Below are 22651 nucleotides of genomic sequence, written 5' to 3' on the forward strand. Positions count from 1 at the left end.
ATTTGTAGTTATTTAATGTGTATATTTATATTTTGAAATTTGCATTTCTTTGTAACATTTGTAATAACTTATAATTTTGATTTTGTTTATAATTTTTCATTTATTTTATGTATTTAGAATTTTTTTTTATTTGCCTTTTATATAATTTTTTTAATTTTATTTTAGTACTTGTTTATTTACTTCTACATTAGTTTTTCTTCTTTTTTAATAAGTGTTTATGTATAATGTAATTTAATTTATTTGTAATTTACAAAATATTTAGATAATTGCATTAATATTCTTTGTTTACATCTATAATTTACAATTTTTGCTAATTTTGATTTGTTTATCATTTTTCATTTATTTTTTTTAATGTATTTATATATATATTTTTTTTATTTGTAGTTTATTTTTCTTAATTTTATTTTAGTAGTTATTTGCTTATTTATTCACCTGTATGTTAGTTTTTTTTTTTTTTTTTTTTTTTTTTAATGTATAATGTAATTTTTATTTATTTTTACAAAATATTTTGATTTAATTGCATTTAATTTTATTGTTTTTATTTTGTTTACATTTTATAATAACTTTTTTAATAACAATTTTTGATAAGTTTTGATTTGTTTATAATTTTTCATTTTGTTTATAATTTTTCATTTTGTTTTTCTTATTTTATTTATTTATATACTACAATAGAAGTAGTAGAAGTAGTAGAAAACACCTCATCAACCTCTTAGTAACACTCCAGTAACCTGTCTAAATGTTCAGATTGTCCTGTGTTTGTGTTGTTCAGGCTTGTGTCCTGATTGGGAGATCTGGGATGGGGAGAAGCCGGTGGAAAACGCCACAGAGGCCATGCAGCTCGCTGATGATTGGCTGGGAATCCCACAGGTGAGCTGGAGACCTTTGACCTCAGGCATCAGGATGAGATTTCAGTAGCACAGAGGCACCACGAATCTGACATTTGACTGTTTCACATAAGGGTGTGATTGAACAATGACATGTTCCCTTCGCCTCCATTCATGCTAACAGATCAATACGAAGCTAAGATAAGAATATAAGGGAAGTGTGTTAGGCACGCACGCACACATCCATCAGTATCAGTCGCTCTGTTTGCCACAGAGTTAATATGATACTCAACACACCTCAATCACACCCCAGCAAACACAAGCCTGCTTCACTCATCAATGCAATAGGTTATGATTTTGAGTTCATGTTCTGGCCTTACGTGAGCACTGAAATACTTAATTGCATTGCCAAATATTCTTCATTTTAAATTACTTAAATGTATAATTTATGGAATTGTGTAAACAATGTTTGGATCAGGGATATAGATTTTTAAAAAAAAAGTTAATAAAAAATTAAATAAAATATAAACTTATTTCAGCTAGTTCACTAAAACTAAACCCATAATATTTCAGTTGCTTGAAATAAAATAATAAACTAAAATAAAAATTAAATTAAAATATAAACTTAATTTATTTCAGCTAGTTGACTAAAACCATTAAAATTCAGTTGCTCAAAATAAAGTAATGTTAACTAAGATAAAAAATATATATAATTTATATTTTTTTATTATTAAGCTAGTTGACTAAAATAAAACCAAAAAAAATCTGTTGCTTGAAATAAAATAAATGTTAGCTTAAATAAAAAAAAAATGGAAAAAATGTAGTTCCTTGAATTAAATGTTAACTGAAATAATTAAATTAAAATATGAACTTAATTTATTAACCATTAAAATTCAGCTGCTTTAAATAAAGTAATAACTAAAATAAAAAATTAAATTAAATAAAATTAACGTTTATTTTAGCTAGTTGATTAAAACCAAAAAAATCAGTTGCTTGAAAAGAAAATAATCGTTAACTGAAATAAAATTAAATATTAGAAAACTAACAGTTTTTATTTAAGCTTTTTGCCAAGGCATTTTCTTATTTTCATTTAGTTTAACTTAACTAAAACTAAATAAACTAATAAATAAAAATAATATATTTAAGTAAAAATTAAAGTAATACATTAATTATACAATTATTAACGTAATAACATTGATGAAAAATTTAACGAATTAAAATTGCTAATTATACAGTTAATAAATAAAGTAACATTAATCAATAAATAAAAATGAATGAAAAATGCATGAAATACAGTTCGAATTCTATTATAAAAAAGTTATTTAAAAAAGGAACAAAATTATTGAAAAGTTAAAGTGATAATGGTAAATATAGAAACCAAATCTAATTCAAAATAATAACTATAATAGTACTTAAATGATACCACATTAATGCTAGTTTGGATAAACAGGTGGTCCAGCTCTAGACTTCAAGCCAAATGTGTCAGAAATAAATCTGAATCTAATTTTCGGCACAGTAAATCAGGTGAATTTATTTTTATTCATTTATTTAATTTTTTGCACACTTCTTATACATGTTGTTTGTGTTTGCAGGTTATAGCTCCAGAGGAGATCATTGACCCCAGTGTGGACGAGCAGTCAGTCATGACGTATCTGTCTCAGTTCCCCAAAGCCAAACTGAAGCCCGGCGCTCCTCTCAAACCCAAACTCAACCCTAAGAAGGCGCGCGCGTACGGCCCAGGTGAGCCGACTTCGGTGTCTCTTTACAAATGTGCATTTTCCAGCTTGTACTTGTGTTGTTGTTGTTTACATAGAAACACCCAGCCTTATCTTCAAAACATTGAGATATGTTTGAGCAATCACACAAATACAGATTACTATCATACCAGAGTTTCAGGAGATCATTATTCTCTTGAACCTTGCTAGAATTTCAGTATTGTCAGGAGCAAATGGAGCATTATGGTCAGACTTTCTCAGATACTCGATGCATCACAGTATTGTTAATGTGGCGTGATGGGATTAAGATAACGCGTTTCCTCCGTCTCACATATTTCCTTTACAGCTTGAGTTTGGTCATGATCAAAATTTTGGAATAATTAAAAAAAAAAAAAAAAAAAAAAGCTTTTTGATTCTGTACTGCTCACAAAGGCTGCATTTATTTGATCAAAAATAGTGAGGGGAAAAAAACAGTAATATTATTTCAATTAAAAAAAAAAAAAAATTCTATGTGAATGTTAAAATGTAATTTATTCATGTGATGAAAAACTTAATTTTTAGCATCAATTCTCAAGTTTTCAGTGTCACATGATCTTTCAAAAATCGTTCCAATATGCTGATCTGCTCAGTTGTTATTGGTACTATGTTAAAAGCGACAACAACAATGATGATAATAATGAAGATGATGATGATGATACAAAAAATATACAAAAAATAAAAGAAATGCACGAACATATAATAATAATAATAATAATAATAATAATAATAATAATAATAATAATAATAATAATAATAATTTTTATTAAATTACATTCTTAATTAATTAATTAATGAATTAATTATTATTATTATTATTATTATTATTATTATTATTATTATTATTATTATTATTATTATTATATTTTTTTTCCAGGCTTTGAATAATATGTATTTTTTGTAACAAGCATAAATTTCAAAATAATATAATTTATTTGCAATAGAAATCTTTTGTAACATTATAAATGGATATACTGTCACTTTTGATCAATTGAATGCATATACAAAAAAAACTACTACTACTAATACTACTACTGCTACTAATAATAATAATAACAATGATGATATTTTATGTATTTATTTATTTTTAATTTATTAATTTATTTTTTTTAATTTGAATTTATATATATATATATATATATATATATATATATATATATATATATATATATATATATATATATATATATATATATATATATATATATATATATATATATATATATATATATATATATATATTTATTGAGTTTTAATCATATATTATGATAAATAAAAAGTATCTTTTTTAATATCTTTTATTTGAAATATAAACCTTTATAATAATATATATATATTTATTGAGTTTTAATCAATTTATTATGATAAATAAAAAGTATCTTTTTTAATATCTTTTATTTGAAATAGAAACCTTTTGTAACATTATAATTGTATTTACCGTCACTTTTAATCAATTTAATGCATATATAAAAAATAAAATAAAAATACATAAAATTAATAATAACAATATGTTTTTAGTAAATGCATAAATATATTATTAGTAGTATTTTTTTATTATTACTATATATATATATATATATATATATATATATATATAAAAAAGATAATTTATTTGAAATGGAAATCTTTTGTAACATTATAAATGTATTTACTGTCACTTTTGATTAATTTAGTGCATATTAGAATGATTTCTGAGAATCATGTGTAGAATCAAATTGTAATAATAGTTCAAAATTGTACTGTTTTTACTGTATTTTTAATCAAATAAATGCATCCTTGGTGAGCAGAAGAGACCCATTTCAACAACAATTTAAAAAATCTTCAAACTTTTGACTGGTAGTCTAAGTACCGTGTGGATACAGCAGTTCCTGTTATGTTCCAGATTGCTGGATGGAGTGAAAATGTGCTTCTTACCTGTTGTAAATTTGACTAAAGCTATAAAAGCGGAGGATAATTAGTTTAAGAGTTATGATTGTCACACTAAAGGTGACCTCTACAAATTTTCCGTGACCAAATTTGCTAAAATAAACTACAAGGTTCAGTCTTAGGAAATCTTCACCTCTGTTTGTGAACGACCGTATAATTTACAACAAATAATGAAAATGTCACGTCAATGTTATTTTTCCATTAAGTGATTATGTCCTCTCTAAAAGCACTGCAAATAAAACCACTCATTTGAAACGTGACACAGTCGCCCTTGTTTCCTAAATCACACGTGTTTCCTGTAAAGGACTTTAGTTTTCAGTGGCAAATTGAATCTAGGTTTGGAAATAATGTGTTTTATGAGCTCAGAGGGATCGTGTGTTTGCGGTTTTGTGCGGTTTGCCTCGAACTATAAACTAAAAGGAGTATTTTTAGACCATTACGTTTGCAGGTTTGTCGACCGCTGTGGTTTCTAACCAACATCTGACGATATCTAATGTTTGTTTCTTTGTACGCATGAATTATGCAGCATTCCATGGCCATAAGTAGGGGATTCGTGAATTAAATCCACATCGTAAATTCAGGACAGCTTTTTATTTATGACTTCTTATGTTTTGGTTCACAGGCCTTCAGGGCTGAAAGAGTACAAACGGGGAAAACATCATTTTAGTTTTAGATGTGATTTATATATTTATTTAGATCTTTTTATTTATTTGTTTGTTTGTTAATTTATTTATTTCAACAAATTATTTATTTGTTCAAAATATTTATTTATTTATTTATTTTTTAATTTGCTATTTATTTGTTGCAATAAATCATTTATTTATTTATTTATTTATTTATTTTCAAAATTGCATTTATAACAATAAATCATTTTGTTCAAAATATTTATTTATTAATGTATCTATTTATTTGTTTGTTTATTTATAGCATTATATCAATTATTTATTTTCAGTTTATTTTCAGTATTTTATTTATAACAAGTAATTTATTTGTTCAAAAGATTTATTTACATTAACAATTTATTGCAATAAATATATATTTTCATAATATTTTATTTATAACAATCATTTATTTGTTCAATAGATTTATTTATTTTAATAATTTTAATAATTTTATTTATTTTGCTATTTATTGTAATAATTTATTTTCTAAATATTTTATTTATTTATAACAATAAATCACTTATTTGTTCCAAATATTTATTTATTATTCGTTTATGTATTTGTTTGTTTATTTATAGCAATATAATTGATTTGTTTTCAAAATTATTTATTTATAACAAATCATTTATTTGTTAAAAAATATTTATTCATTTATTTATTTATGCATTTAACTAGTGAGAAATCTGGCATAAATATAAATCAATCACATGACATGTACAGTAATAAAATAAAATCTCTTAAAATGCATAAAATGAAAATGCATTTATATTGAGACGTATTTATAAACCTTTACATATGTGCACGTTGTTTACAATGCTTATAAATTTTAATAGCTTAAAAAAAAAGTTATTTTTGAGTGAGTTCATTTTAGAGCTTTCTTTTCATGCAACACAAGAGGTTTGTGAGTCTGCTTGAGATTTTAATGGCATAGCGTGAAGAAAATGCTGTAAAATCTATCTTAGGACTGTTGAAGCTTGTCATTTTTGTTTTAACAGCTCTGTTGGATCCGTTTTGGACTGTAATTAAAACACAAATCCGCTTCTCATTAGCTGAAATGAACTTCTTCCCAGATTGAAATCCTGAATGATTATCCGTCGGTTTGTCGTCTGTCGAATAGGCATCGAGCCGACCGGAAACCGTGTGATGCGTCCGGCCGTGTTCACAGTGGACACCTTCAGCGCGGGTCAAGGCCAGGTCACGGTCTATGTTGAAGACCCAGAGGGCCGCAGGGAGGAGATCAAACCTGTGCTCAATGAAGGCAAAAAGACCTACAGTGTGACGTACATCCCTCAGGTCATGGGACCACACAAGGTCAGGATGGAAATCAATCTACTGCTGTCTTTTTGTCTTCTGCTTTCTCAGGCCCCCTGTTATTTACAGCAGTATATTCAAAGGCCCCATGCTTTTTTCCAGTTGTCTGTGATTTACGTTTTCTTTCCCCTGCAATTTATTCACAATAGTTTTATTACTTGATATCTTTAAAAAAAAATCTAATATATACAATAAATATTTTTTAAATAAATATTCTTTAAATAAATCTGTTTCTTTTAAATAAATATTTAATCTTTTAATATAAATAAAATGTGATTTTCATAGAAAATGAAATCTAAGGTATCAAAGAAATTGTCAAGATAATGGGTAATTATCATTGTAATATACAGTATCATAACAAAAAATATTATAAAATTGTAATATTTAATGTAAAATGTACATGTTCTTGTATAGTATATGTGCTATGAGTCTATGCTCATTGTTTGTTTTATAAATGTATAAGATGTTATCTTTTTATTACAAATATCAAAATTTCTATTTAATAAAACTTCTATTAGCGTATTTAATATGTAAATTTTTTTTATAGTACATGCATTATTATTTACTATATATTCTGTACTTTTACATTTATTCATTCTGTACTTGTATACATTTCTATATAAATATATAACAATGCAATTTTTTTATAAATATAAAAAAATTGTAAAATTACATTTTTAATTTTGTTTTAATTTTATTTTTTTTTGTATTCATATACATTTCTATATAATTATATAACAATCCAGTTTTTTATAAATATAAAAAATTGTGAAATTAGTTTATATTTATATTTTAATTTACTATTTAATTATTTACTATTTTATTTTATATTTGTTATATTATGTTTTAAATATTATTTTATTTTATTTTCCAATTCTAAAAATCCCACTTTTAAATATATCCTGGTTTTTCAAGACTGGGAATCCTTGGTTTGCAAAAAATAAATCAAGAACACTTGTGGTTGTTTTGAAATCATTTTACGTCATCTTGAACTTCCCTAGTTCTTATAATAGTCATATAGCTGTATGTATGTGTCAAAACAATCAGTTTGTTGTGTATAAACACGGAACAACTGCATGTTTCCATGCATTTTTCTGTGAAATATAGGCTCATGATGTTTTGTGTTCAATCCACAGGTCACCGTGCTTTTCGCTGGACAGCAAATCCCAAAGAGCCCGTTTGAGGTAAATGTGGACAAAGCCCTGGGAGACGCCACTAAAGTCACAGCTAAAGGACCCGGCCTGGAGCCGCTGGGAAACATCGCCAACAAACCCACCTACTTTGACATCTACACCGCAGGTCTGACCATGCAATGAATTTGAGCTAATTTTCTTGACAAAAACAAGTCTTGAAGCCGCTCTGGTGTCTGTTAATCAGGTGCTGGTGTGGGAGACGTGACAGCCGTCATCAAAGACCCTCTGGGTAATAAAAACACAGTGGAGGCCATCATGGAAGACAAGGGCGAAAGCGTCTTCCGTTGCACCTACAAACCCATCCAGGCCGGCCCTCACACCATCAACATTACATTCGGAGGCGTCGCCATCCCCAAGAGCCCCTTTACCGTCAATATCGGCCCAGGTACTTTACCCAGCATCCTCTTTCTGAGCTGACAATTGCTTAAATGTGCTGTTGCTTGAAGGAAATGGAGTAGTTTATTAGTGTTTTCCTTAAACAATGCACTGTGCTCATAGCTGTAAAGTGAATTAGCGCAGTGTTTTAGGGTCTCAGACGTGTGGATTGCCTCATGCTCTTGTAATTGCATGCGTTTATGGGATTCTGCAGGGCTTTTACACACTATAAAATGCATGTAAATGCAGCCGCAGTTCACCAGCACGCTCGTTTGTGGTGTGTGTGATGCCGCCAGCTTCGTTAAATATGACCCGACGTGCCGTTATGGTCAGGCTTTATTTCCAGCCCTATACATATTATGCTATATTATTACAATTTAGTAGTAAAATTACATTTGCATATTTATTTAATGTGCAATTAAATAGTTTGGTCTTATATAATATATGTACTATACTCGTATATGTTAATGTAAAATATAAAATTATAAAATGAATAGGAAAATTGCATTTCTTTGCATATTTTATTTATTAAATATTTATTAGTATATTCTCTTCTTTTAAGTTTCTCATATTATATACATTTGTGTATTATATAAAATTTAATATTTTGTTCTAAGATTATTTGTTAGGTGTTCGTAAACAAGTTGGTTTTTTTTTGTAACAAAATAAATTAATTTCTGTTCTATCGTCTAGTGTTCAAATATCATAAAGATTTTTATTAATATTTTGAATTATTTTTTATTGTATTGTTTTATACATTTTTATATATATATGTATATATGTGTGTGTGTATATGTATATGTATATGTGTGTGTGTATGTATGTGTGTGTATATATATATATATATATATATATATATATATATATATATATATATATATATATATATATATATATATATATATATATATATATATATATATATATATATATACATATATATATATATATATATATACACATATACATATACATATACATATACATATATACATATACATACATATATATACATATATATACATATATATACATATATATATATATATATATATATATATATATATATATATATATATATATATATATATATATATATATATATATATATATACACATATATATATATACACATATATATACACATATATACATTAAAATAAAATAAACCTACACTAAAGTAAAAATCTACATGAAAAAAAAAATAATAATTTTTTTTATTCATGTATATTTTTATTTCAGTGTAGGTTTATTTTATTTTGTGTAATTTTATATACATGTATATTTATTTTTATTTCAGTGCAGGTTTTTTTTTTTTTTTTTTTTTTTTGAGTTTTTGTTGTTGATGTTACCTGAAGTGTAATAACCATGGTTCCTGCTGTAGTTTTTGTCTGTTCTCTGCATACTAGTGGATCTGTGCGTCACTGAACATTTTAAACCTTGTAAAACACCAAATTCCTTTTCTCTGAAACAGCTTTTCCAAACGTGCAGCAATTCAATTTTAACACAAGTTGACTTTAATTGATTTTCCTGTGTAGTTAAACGTTATCATGCTGCTGATTTCACTGCCTTGTTTTTGCAATTTGTTGAATTTTACTGTTGAAAACCCAACAGCGAGAGCATTGTTGAACCCTGTGATGAGGATTGCATGCTTTTTGTGCTTCATCTCATAGTTTTAAAACATTTATTTCACTTTTTTATTATTATTAGTTATTTTGATGATTATGGTAGTGATGATTATGTATAAAGATGACTTTGAAATAATAATAATAATAATAATAATAATAATAATAATCATAACATTTTTAAGCATGAAACTTTTTAAATCAGAAAAATCCACAAAACCATGCAGCCCTATAAAAGAGAAGAAACTTTTCTTTTTAATGTCATATAGTGGGAAATCAGCTCTATATTTTTCTTCCCTCTGTAATTCACGGTTTTGTGGTTTTGTACGGCCGGTAGCTTTAGTGTTCCCGTAGGATGCCGTTGATCATTTTGGATTTTAAAGCGATTGCTGGGCAGGTTTGGATGAGCGTGACCTCGGGAAATCAGCCACATGTGCCGTAAAATCAAACGAGACCCACAGGAAAACAAACGGCTTATGCATTCAGACAGATAGTTTGACGTTTACAGTGCAAGATGTTGTTTCAGGACGTTTCACAAGCAAATTTAAGAGCTTCATACATCTATTATGTGCTTTAAAGATGGCATAAAAAAAATGATGAATCACTGGTGGCAAAGCTGAAATTTGGAGTTTACTTTTTCTAAAAACTTTGCTCTGAATAAAGATGACAGAAAAAAAGTTTTTATTTTATTTTATTTATTTAATTCATCTTTTTAGGCGAATATTTTAGTCTTATCTTTTCTGGTATATGCACTATATTCTATATACATATTATATACATTAATATGATTACAAATTAAAAAAATGTAATATTTTATTACAAATATAACAGTAGTAAAAGTTTGCATATTTAATATATTTGTATAATTTGTATAGTTTCTACAATATGCATTTATATATCATAAATATAAAATGGCCATTACAAATACTAAAATATAGCCTAATACTATTAATATTAAAATATAGCCATTAAAATCAACAATAAAAATGTTAAAATAAAATACAATAAAAAAAAAAGCACTGAAATTCATGTGTATTTTTATTTCAGTGCAGGTTTATTTTATTTTTGAGTAATTTTTATTTTATTTATGCATTTATGTATCATAAATATATTTTTTTTTATACATTTATAATTTTTTTGTTTAATCATTGCTTTTAATTGTGTATTTTATTTTTTAAATCTACATCTACATTTACATTTTATTTTTATGATATAAGTACTATATTTATTGGCAGCTCTGGTTGGTGGTTTATATATTGTATAAAAATGTAATATTTGTATTAAATGTAAAACACACTAACAAAATTACATTTATTTGCATATTTTTATGTCTTAAATATATAAATAACATTTATTCATTCTTTTATAGTATATGTTATACTCTGATTTTATTTATTTTTTTTTTATTGTTATTTGTATTTATTTTTTTGACACGCTTACAGCACAAGATGTTATTTCAGCACATTTTTACAAGCATTTATCCAAAACTTTCATTGTGTGCTTTAAAAATAACACCTAAAACTGTTGCAAAGCTGAAATTTGGCTCTTGAGATTTCCTAATTCTAAAATCTCTGCTATAAATAGAGATGGCAAAGGCTGGAAATAGATTTAACTTGATAAAGTGCATTAAATTAGGTGCATATCCTCTGCAGCGTCTTTATGAAAACCAATCTGAGACCCTAGAGTTTGGGGTTTAACATCATACAGCAAGTCTATATTAGTGATTCAGACGATGGACTCGGGCTGAATGAAGCTCTGTGTCTCGGTGGCACTCGGCTGTCCCGCTCCACCCTGACGGGCCCCGGCTCCCACATCTGAATCTAATGAGAGAGAGCGGACGGGGAAAGACCTCATCGAGTCTCTCTGTCAGAGATGCTATTACACTGAATGTGGGTTTTGGCTAGCTCTCTGTGACTCTCTATTCTAGTGCTCTGGAAACATTACAGGACTTCATACTGTATAATGGTAGGGTAATAATGGAGTGTTTAATTGTACATGTGCTATTGCGCTGAGGGATTTTTCATTTCATTTGCGGGCTGTGCAGACATTTGAGGGAAGGGTTTTGGAGGGTTTTGGATGGTTGACGCTCATTATACCATGACATTTGAATTACTGATTCTGATTGGCTGGCAGATGTTGATGTTGGGTGTTTTTTATTTATTTATTTATTTATTTATTTATTTATTTATTTATTTAGTTTAACAGCATTCTTCAATGGTCTATCTATGCAAATAATTTATTTTATGTAATATTTAATATATTAAGAATTAATTTTCTGTATATATTATATATATATATATATATATATATATATATATATATATATATATATATATATATATATATATATATATATATATATAAATGTATGTAAAATCTAATACATGTAATATACAAGTATAAAATAGTATGTACACTTTAAAAGCAAGTAAATACATTTGTAAATTCATGTACACATTCATGTACTCATGTATTTATATATTGAAATGTATAACTAATATATTGCAAATATAAACTTAATAGTGCATTTTACATAATAGTACAGGTTTGCATATTTAATATGCAAATAAATAATAAATTTAAATATTTTTAAACACATTTACATATTATATAAAATTGATAGTAGTAATAAAATATTTGCATATTTAATATGCAAACAATTGTTTTTTTCTTTATTTTATAGTACATGTACAATATTCTATACTCATTTATAAATATCAAATTATGATATTTTTCTTACCAATATACCAATATTTACCAATATTTAATATGCTAATATTTTTATATTTACTGTAGCATCTGCCATATATTGTATTGTGTATAAATATATAAAAAAATAATTTTTATTGCAAATATGCTAATCTAAAAGTTACTATAAATTTTTATATTTAATATGCAAATAAATATTTTCCTTTTGTGTATATACTATTCCGTACTTATAACATTTATATTATAAATATATAACAGTAATATTTTATTATAAATGTAAAACCATATAGTACATTTTATTTATTTAAAAATATGAATATTTTCTTGTATAGTATGTACAGTATTCTCATATACATTTACAATTTTTTTAATTATATTATAAATAGAAATATAAAGTAATAATAAAAATTGCATATTTATTAAATATGTAAATGTTTATTCATTTTTATTCTTTTATAGCACATGTACAATATTCTATACTCATTTATAAATGTATAAAAAAATTATATTTTTCTTACAAATATAAAGTAATAATGTTATATTTGCATTTTTAATATGCACATTTTTCTGTAGTATTTACCATATATTGTGGTATGATTTTTCTATTATAAATGTATAAAAATTTTATTTTTATTGCAAATATGCAAATCTAAATGTTACTATTAATTTGCAAATATGTAAATATTTTTTTATAGTATTATACTATATTTTGTACTCATTGCATATTGCTATAATTGTAATTTATATTATAAATTCTCAAAATATAAATGTATTTTTTTTTAAATATAAAAAAATAATATTATATTAAATTAAATTAATTATTATATTAAAATTATTAATTTGTCATATTTGAGTAAATATGTTGTTTATTCTTTTATATTCTTTTAGTTTTATAATGTCATAAGTTTTTAATGTTTTTGCACATTTAATAAAGCATTTTATTGTAGTGTTCCAGTTTTAATGCATATAGACAACATTTTATGTATTAAGCTCACTTAAGGACTTTAGTAAGGTTTTACAATAATAATGTGTTTTTTTTTTTTTTTTTTTTTTTTTTTTCGTGTATTTTTATTTTTTTTTTATTTCTAATTGCATCTTTTATTCTCTGAATTTAATTTTTCCCCCATAAAGTCTGGCCTCGGATAGTGACGTGGCGTTATAATACATACTGCTACTGTTTGCACGTGAATAATCAGCATTAATTTTCAGTAAATCAGAGTCTTGTGTTCACATATTGTGTGTGTTTGTGTGTTTCAGCGTCTGTTCCCGGAGCGTGTCGAGCCACCGGTCGAGGTCTGCAGCCCAGAGGTGTGAGAGCGCGTCAGGTGGCCGATTTTAAGGTGGACACCCGTAATGCTGGTAGCGGAGATCTGAAGATCACCGTTAAAGGACCCAGTAAGTGACCAAACAACAAACCTCCCTTCTGTACAAACCCTAAAACCTTCAATTTTCCTCTTTTTGAGAACGTCCCAATGTCTCCTGCTGTATTAATGACTGAACATGGCACTGTGAGTATTTGGAGTGAGCAGGGACAGTTTCCCAGACTCTGCTGCCCACATAAATTATCTACACATCAGTTTCTATCAGCAGGTCAAGCGTCAGCTCCACTGACTGTGATTAATGACTCGACCGGGTCACAAACGCTTCACTGACCTCGCTGTGACTTACAGGACACAAGTTTATCTCTGTGGAATTTGAGCTGACGTGCTCCTGTACACGAATGCTATTCATCTTCATTATCTTTAGATCCATATGACAGAAAATACAATGGGAGAAGATGGGGAAAATGCATTTTTAATTCTTCGTTTTATCCCTTCCGTTTGTTTCTAATGGTCTGTGATTGAATTTTTCAAGTTTGACATGGTTTTTCCTTTCTTGCAGAAGGTCTAGAGGAGCCTGTGAAACAGAAGGACGCTGCAGATGGCGTTTACTCTTATGAATACTATCCCAACACACCTGGCAAATACACCGTCACCATTACCTGGGCCGGACAGCACATTCCCAAGAGGTACTAATCGCATTTCTAAAACTCACATTTTACTTTTAAGGCCAGAGTGACTTTATATGACACCATTGTGCCTAATGATATCTGATCAGATTTGTTTTAGCGCACCAATCGTAACTTACAGATTGAAACGTTTGTAAAAAATTAAATCTGCATGGATTTAAGTGGGTGCCGCACATTGCCATAAAATAAAATAAAATAAAATAAAATAAAATAAAATAAAATAAAATAAAATAAAATAAAATAAAATAAAATAAAATAAAATAAAATAAAATAAAATAAAATAAAATAAAATAAAATAAAATAATAAAATAAAATAAAATTTTAAAATATTATCTTTAAATATTATTTCAAAATTACATTTAATTTTTATTTATTTATTTTTGTATTAAATCTGCATAAAGTGGAAGCTACACATTTCTACAATACAAATTATTTTATAAATATTTTTCAGATATTTTAAACAACATTTTTAAAGTCAAATTTTTTAAATTTAAGTCTGTATAAATTTTAAATAATATTTGAAAATATTTCATGTTTAAATTTTAAAGTTAAATTTTATTTGAATTGAGTTTTGATTAAATCTGCGTAAAATAAAGTGGGTGCTACACGTTATCACAGTATAAATACTACTGTAAAAATATTTTCAAATAATAGATTTTTGAGGAAAATAAAATGCATTTTTGTGTAATTTTTAATTAAATCTGCATAGATTAAAGTGGATGCTACACAGTCAACAAAATAAATGTAAAAAAATTTGCACTGCATAAATTAAAGTTTTTTTTTTTTAAATAATTATTACAACAGTACAAATACTATAATATTTTAAATAAATTTTTAAATAAATGTAATTAAATAAAGTGCTTTTTTTATTGTAACTTTTTTTTTTTAAATTAAATTTTCATAGATTAAAGTGGATGCTACACTTTAAACAAAATAAATTTTAACATTTTTTGCATTGCATTAAAGGAATTATATAATTATTACAACCACAGGAAAAATACTACAATAAATTATTTAAAATGCATTAATTAATTAAAATACTATTTTATTTTAAGTTTTTATTAAATCTGCATAGATTAAAGTGGATGCTACACATTAAACAAAAAATGTATTAATGTGCATTGCGTTAATTAAAGGAATTTTTTATAATTATTGTTACCACAGTAAAAATACTAAAATAAATAAAAATTTAAAATACATTTTTGGTTGAATTAAAATACATTTTTATTTCATTTTTTTTTAAAAATTAAATCTGCATAGATTTATTTTTATTGTATTTTTTTTTTTTTTTTTTTTTTTTGAATAATTTTTTAAATTAATCTAATTTAAATATATTTAATGTAACAATGTAATTATTATTCTTAAGAGATTCTCATTATTGTGATTTTGTTTTTTTATTATTATTATTATTATTATTATTATTATTATTATTATTATTTTTTGTATTTATAAATCAAATTGCATTGACAATTTAAACATATTAAAAATTCAAAAGATATGCATAAGTTTTACAGGAATAACATCATATTTTCTTCACATTTAAATGCATAAGACATAAAACAGGCTTAGTTTTGTTCCACTTAAATTTTGGAGTGGTTTTTGCAGTTGTAGTGTTTGTTGTAGTGCTACCGGTGCTGTTGTACAGGTGGAAACGGATTGTCTCCAGATGTTCGGAGTGTCTCATTGCATCAGTGTTATTCAGATCTGCCAAGCGGATAAATCTGATCATGATTGTTTGGGTTTGAAGGCATAGGCGTATATAAACACATGAGGGTTGTGGTAAATGTGTGTGTTTGGTCTAAATCAGAACAGACCATGCTATAGATGGTCAGTGCATGTGCTGGGATTCAAATCAAGACTGGATTTATTATGTTCAGATTGGTCCATTAAGGATCATCAGGGAATTTGTCTGATTGCAAACGGCTTGTTTGTACATGTGAAAGGGTTTAATGCTGAGTATGATGTAAGAGCATATGACAGAGTATATACACTACACGATGGATCATTTGTAAAAAGATTTAATTCACTGGAGTGTGGGGAAAATGATTTTTAATGCAAGTACAGAATGTGTCATTGTTAACTACTAAAATCTTGAATTAAAATGGATGGAAAACAACATAAAATAAGTTGAAATGCTAAAACATAAATATAAATTAAAGCTGAATATAAATATTTAAAAAATGTGATGCTTTTAAAAGTATTAATAAAAAACTTAAACAGAAATAAAATGTTTAAATTGAGTACCAAAATTACTAAACCTGAAATAAATATAAATTAGATAGAAATATTAAATAGATATATTTAAAAACTAATAAAAAAAAATGTAAAAGTATTGGATGAAAAATTAAGTTGAAGTTGAATAAATATAATTAAAATGAATAGAAACTTAAAAAAAATAAAATAAAAATATTTATTTAAAAAACTAATAAAATAAAAATGCAAGTCATGGATAAAACAAAGTTTAAAAAATAAATGTATAAATAAAAAATATAAAATTTAAAAAATAAAACAAAGATAAAATGGAAATGTAAAAAAAAATAAAGTTCAAGATAAAAAACAAGGTTAAAATGAAAGAAAATAAGTAGAGTAAAAATACTTAAAATATAAATAAAACATATTTCATTAAACTAATAAAATAAATATATAATATATATTATAAATATTAAAAGAAATAAGTATTAGTGTTAAATTTAAATGAAAAAGCTAAATTAAAGCGTAATTAAATAACTAATTAATTAAATATTTTAAACTAGTAAAAAATATGTGTTAAATGAAAAACTAAGTTTAAGTTTGGAATGCTAAATTTGCTTAAATTGAAATATAAATGAAAGCTAAATAGAAATATTAAAAAAAAAAAAAAAAAAAAAAAAAATGTCAGAGTACTAAAATTACCAAAACTGTAATAAATATAGTTAAAGCTAAATAGAAAATATGCGTATAAAAAATTTATATAAACGTATTAGATGGAAAAGCTAATTTAAAGTGAAAACAAAAAAAAGAAAATAAAATACTAAAACTGTAATAGATATAAATTGAAAGCTAAATTGAAATGTTTAAAAAAAGATAAAATGTACACAAAAAAATGTAAAATATAGAAATAAAAGCTAAATCAAAATATTAATAAATACTATAGTAGTATATAAATAAAACTGAAATGACACCAGTGCATAATATATAAAACATACCTGGTTTGAATTTCCAGTAAAAACAAATATGTGCTGATCTATCACTGCATGAATGACTTTATTATTGTAATTGTAGATGAGGTTTTGCTCATGCCGCCCACGGCCACTATGATATGTAGGTCGTGTTCACTGCCAAGAAGACTCATTATTGTGTAACGTGGTGGAAATGCATGACGACATGCTCTCCTGTGCGAGTCTGTCAGAGCTCTGGAAACTCGAGACCAACAGGAAACGGCCTTCTGGTGACGTCCAATCATACTATACAGGCTAAACATCTTACTTAACGGACTGAGGAACGGAAATGACGGCTGCCTTCAGAGTTGGGTTTGTTTTTGCTCAGTATGTGGTTCTGCAGAAACATGCCGGTTTGTGTTATAAAGCGACTGCTGCAGCACCAAAAATGCCTTTTTTAGGTGTTTTTTGCATTTCTTTGAGGTTTTATAAGACGTCGTGGTGTGTGGTCTTTCTGGTGATCACATGCATGGTAGATCGGCCAATCGGATGGCTGGCTGCAGGAGCCCGAACGGCTGAGTGGAAGAGACGGGCTGGATTAAACACAATCGGCCTGCTGTTCACCTGGACGGCAGCCTCACACACACACATACATGGAGCCGTGACCCTTATTAAAGAGAAATATTCTGCCTGCTGTGGTTACTTCTAATAACACAAACTTTCTCAGATGGGAGGTTTCCGCTGACGTAGAGTCACAGCGCTGATTTATGACGTGTGTTTAGTTGGAAATGGAACATTCTCACTAACTAGAGACCATTTGTGCTGCTCAAGATGTCAGATTAGCATGCGTTTGGTTAAATAAAGTGTTTAGCTGTGCACTTATTTGACGACATATGGCATTTTGACATTTAAAAAACACTGATCTTTTGATCTAGTCATCTTTCAGGTCTTATTTCACCTCAAAAGTAACAGTTATAGAGTTTAAAAATGTATTTTGCTAAAGACAAAAAGCTTGTTTTAAAATCATTGAGATTTTCTGGATTTTGACATTTATTAATTAAGCACATTTTAACCCAAGTCTCGTTGTAATGCATCCAGATTTGTATAGTGTTGGTTTTTTTTTTTTTTTTTTTTTTTTTTTTTTTTGTCATTTTTCAATCTGCATAGATTGCATTGCCATAATTTGAATAGAAATTATAAATAACAATAATTAATATGTATGCTTATAGAATTTATATTAAATGAAAAATTTTTTATAATTTGCATCACATTATTTGTAAAGAAACTATGCTGCTTCGTTTTTATGAAAATAATTGTTGCATTAATTGCATTAGTTCTTATTATTCTTAACAGATTGTCTATGTAATTTAAGTGCTAAAAAGAAACATTTAAATAAAAATTTAAATGTTTAATTAAAATGTACATTTTCATAAATTATATTATTTGTAATTTTAATTGGATTTAATTGTGGATTGCATTTCCACAATTTTATTAATATAAAAAATTTCAGCATATTAATTATAAAAAATATTTTTGGCATAAATAAGGTCACTTTTTCCCTGTTTAAATAGGCTTGTTTTGATGATAAAAAATTAAGTATAATTAAAATGTTAAATGTGTTTGTTGTTTCTTCTCATTTGTAATTTTAAAATCTGCATAGATTGCATTACCACAGTTTAAATAATATAAGTATTTTTTTAATATATAATATAAATATTTAATATTTATATATAAAAAGTTATTTTTTGCATAAACAACCTTTTTCCCCCTTAAATAGGCTTATTTACATGATGCAAATTTAAATTTAATATTTTTAATATATATATATATATATATATATATAAATATAATATAATATAATATAATATAATATAATATAATATAATATATATAATATAATATAATATAATATAATATATATATATATATATATATAATATAATATATAATATAATATAATATAATATAATATATATATATATATATATATAATATATAATTTTTTTTTTTTTTAATTTGTAATTTTAAAATCGGCATAGATTGCATTATTAATTTAAATATAAAAATTTCATCGTATTAAAAAAAATAATAATAATAATTTACCCCTCAAATAGGCTTATTTTCATGACGCAAAATATAGTTGTTGGTGGGGTTTTTTTTTTTTTCTTCTTTGTTTCCTTCTTTCCTGCTGTACTTATATACCGAATAACATTTGTTTTCTTATCTTCAGCCCCTTCGAGGTTCAGGTGGGCCCTGAAGCCGGACCACAGAAGATCCGCGCATGGGGTCCGGGTCTGGAGGGAGGTGTTGTGGGAAAATCCGCAGACTTTGTGGCCGAATCCATCGGGACTGATGTCGGAGTTCTCGGTGAGATTACAAGAGCTTCTTACTACATCTTCACTCATTTTATCAGTGTCATAATTAGATCAGGATCCACCACCTGTTTCTCAACCCATGATGTAAATCCTTTCCCTCCTGTAGGATTTGCCATCGAAGGTCCATCTCAGGCCCGGATCGAGTGTGAAGATCAGAACGATGGCTCGTGTAATGTGAGGTACTGGCCCACCGAATCAGGCGAATATGCTGTCCATGTCATGTGTGATGATGAAGACATCGAAGACAGTCCCTTCATGGCCTACATCGTTTCTGATAACAAAGCAAACAACCCCAACCAGGTAAACAAGGCAGTGGAAAGTATACTGCATATATGTAGAAAAAAATAACATTAGCTTTGTGACATTTTCTTCCTAAAATTCTTGTTATTGTATTGCATTGTGATGTTTTGTGATGGTTTTTATTATTAGTAGTGATTTTGCATTGTATGTTTTAAAAAAATGTAATTTTCATATACATTATTTCAAGTGGGTACTGCACATTGCCACAATTTAAATATTTTATTTTATTATTTTATTTTACTTAATTTTATTATGCAATAAAAAAGCTATTTATATTTATAAAATAAAATACTTAAATTGCAGCAATGTGTACCCATTAAACCCACTTAAAAAAATTGTTTTAATTAAATTTATATAAAAAAAAAAATACTATAATGATAACTGGTTGAGAATTTAAAAAATATATTAATTATGAATCTATTTTTAAAAAAGTAAATATAAAGACTTGTTCACAATTGCCGCAGTGCAATTTTAAATTATTTATATTTATAAAATATTTAAATTGCTTCAATGTGTAGTACCAACTTATAAACAACTTAAATTAAAAAAATTACAATAATGATAACCTGTTGAAGAATAAAACTTATTAAAACAGGTTTTCAATTAATGTGATGCCATTTATTAATGTAATGTTTTTTAAATGCTTCATTACAGTTTTTAAACTTTTTTTTTTTTTTTTTTTTTTTTTTTTTTTAAATCTAGATTGCATTGTCAGTTAAATTTTTATTTTTTTTTTTTTTTTTTTTTAAAGCACAAAATGTTTATTTATTAAATCTGTTTTACATATAATGTGCTATAATGTTTTGAATTTTTGTTAGTTTTTTATTATTTCTTAAAACACTGAATTTTGTTCTAAAATACTTGCAAGCATTTCATTTTACTTTATAAATCAGTAATTTACATTCAAATTCAATGCCTTTTTTTTTTTTTTTTTTTTTTTTTAATTAATATATTGCTTTCTTCTGTTTTGTCTCTCCTTAGGATAATTAGCCATCATTGTTTAAAGAGTATTTCTGTTACGGCAAAAGCACAAAAATCCTAAAGCAGCAGAACAAATAAAGACAGAATTCAGAAATTAAAAAAGAATAAACATAAACTGCATTAAACAAATACAAAATAAATCAACTTAAATTATTGCATTATTGCAAAAAGCACATTGCATTTGTGCATTCACTAGGTTAGCAGGTACGACCACCGAGAAAGTGTTTGTTTTTCACAAATGTGCTTGTTTGTAGGTCAGGGCTTATGGACCGGGACTGGAGAAGAGTGGCTGTATCATAAACAAACCTGCTGAATTCACCGTCGAGGCCAAAGATGCCGGAAACGGCCCACTGAGAATCATCGCACAGGTTTGATCGATCATCACCTAATAAAAATGTGCAACACAAACCAACCTGAGTTAAACTCTCACCTGTGTTGCATTTGACTCTGTTTTCTCAGGATGCGGATGGAGTCCCCATCGACGTGAAGGTGAAGAGCAAAGGCGATAACGTGTATTCCTGCTCGTACACGCCGACCTCGGCCGTCAAACACACGCTGGCGGTGACCTGGGGAGGCGTCAGCGTTCCCAACAGCCCCTTCAGGGTAAGAACGACAGATCCCGAGGGCAAAACCGTTATCACAAACACAAAGGAGATGTCAGCTATTAGTACTAATACTGTAGGGGAACTAATCACAGTCACTAAAGCTGATGATCTTAACACTTCAGCAACCAAATATAAACCGGTCATCATCATAACCACCTCCATTATGGAGCGCTGCTTTTATTCTCGCAGATAATTTCAGCTGGTCGTCTTGTTTTTAAAGCATGTACGAGATATTGCACTGGGGATAGGCTTTAGGGAATGAAAATGCACAATGCACGTTGTTTTGCTAAATGTTTAGATGATTAATTTGTGATTGCATTGCATGTTTCTTAAGATTAGTAATATGAGCAAAATCACTGTAATTTATTTTGAGGCATAAAATCAAACATTAAATTTAATGCATTTAGTTTTCATAAGTTATTTCTAATGTTTTCTTCTGTTTGATCTCTCTTCAAGTATTTCTGTTACTGCAAAAGCACAAAATCCAATTACATTTCAGTATGTTTGTCACTTTAAGTGATTTATAAATGACTTTTAATGTCAGAATAATTTTCAGCAATTTTGCACAGTATGAAATTGTATTAGATTAGAACAACACTGACTGCTTTGACTGTAACATGGTGTTTTGTGGTGTGGGTTGCTTTTTTCCAGAAGTTAAAAATGAAGAAATATTTTCAAACTTGATTTTTATGTAGAAATTATTTATGCTACCAGTCAAAAGTTTTTGGACAGTAAAGTTTTTAATGTATTTTTTTATTTATTTTTTTTAAAGAAGTGTCTTCTGCTCACCAAGCCTGCATTTATTCGATCCAAAGTTCAGTAAAAACAGTAAAAAATTAAAATATTTTTACTATTTAAAATAACTGTTT

General features: G+C 26.6%; 1 protein-coding gene across 2 annotated transcripts in view; it reads left to right on the forward strand.

Moving 5' to 3' along the window:
- The window catches only part of LOC127172805 (filamin-B), a 108401-nt gene that overhangs the window by 41966 nt on the left and 43784 nt on the right, over window positions 1-22651 (forward strand). For both annotated transcript variants that reach the window (XM_051122210.1, XM_051122211.1), the window contains exons 3-13: window positions 770-867; window positions 2417-2564; window positions 6281-6474; window positions 7611-7773; window positions 7852-8052; window positions 13634-13771; window positions 14258-14384; window positions 19752-19888; window positions 20003-20196; window positions 21432-21545; window positions 21637-21780. In XM_051122210.1, coding sequence (XP_050978167.1) covers window positions 770-867; window positions 2417-2564; window positions 6281-6474; window positions 7611-7773; window positions 7852-8052; window positions 13634-13771; window positions 14258-14384; window positions 19752-19888; window positions 20003-20196; window positions 21432-21545; window positions 21637-21780 — 1658 coding nt within the window. The remainder of the gene's footprint in view (window positions 1-769; window positions 868-2416; window positions 2565-6280; window positions 6475-7610; window positions 7774-7851; window positions 8053-13633; window positions 13772-14257; window positions 14385-19751; window positions 19889-20002; window positions 20197-21431; window positions 21546-21636; window positions 21781-22651) is intronic.

The sequence above is a fragment of the Labeo rohita genome, chromosome 11 (assembly GCF_022985175.1).
Source record: "Labeo rohita strain BAU-BD-2019 chromosome 11, IGBB_LRoh.1.0, whole genome shotgun sequence".
Classification (NCBI taxonomy): domain Eukaryota; kingdom Metazoa; phylum Chordata; class Actinopteri; order Cypriniformes; family Cyprinidae; genus Labeo; species Labeo rohita.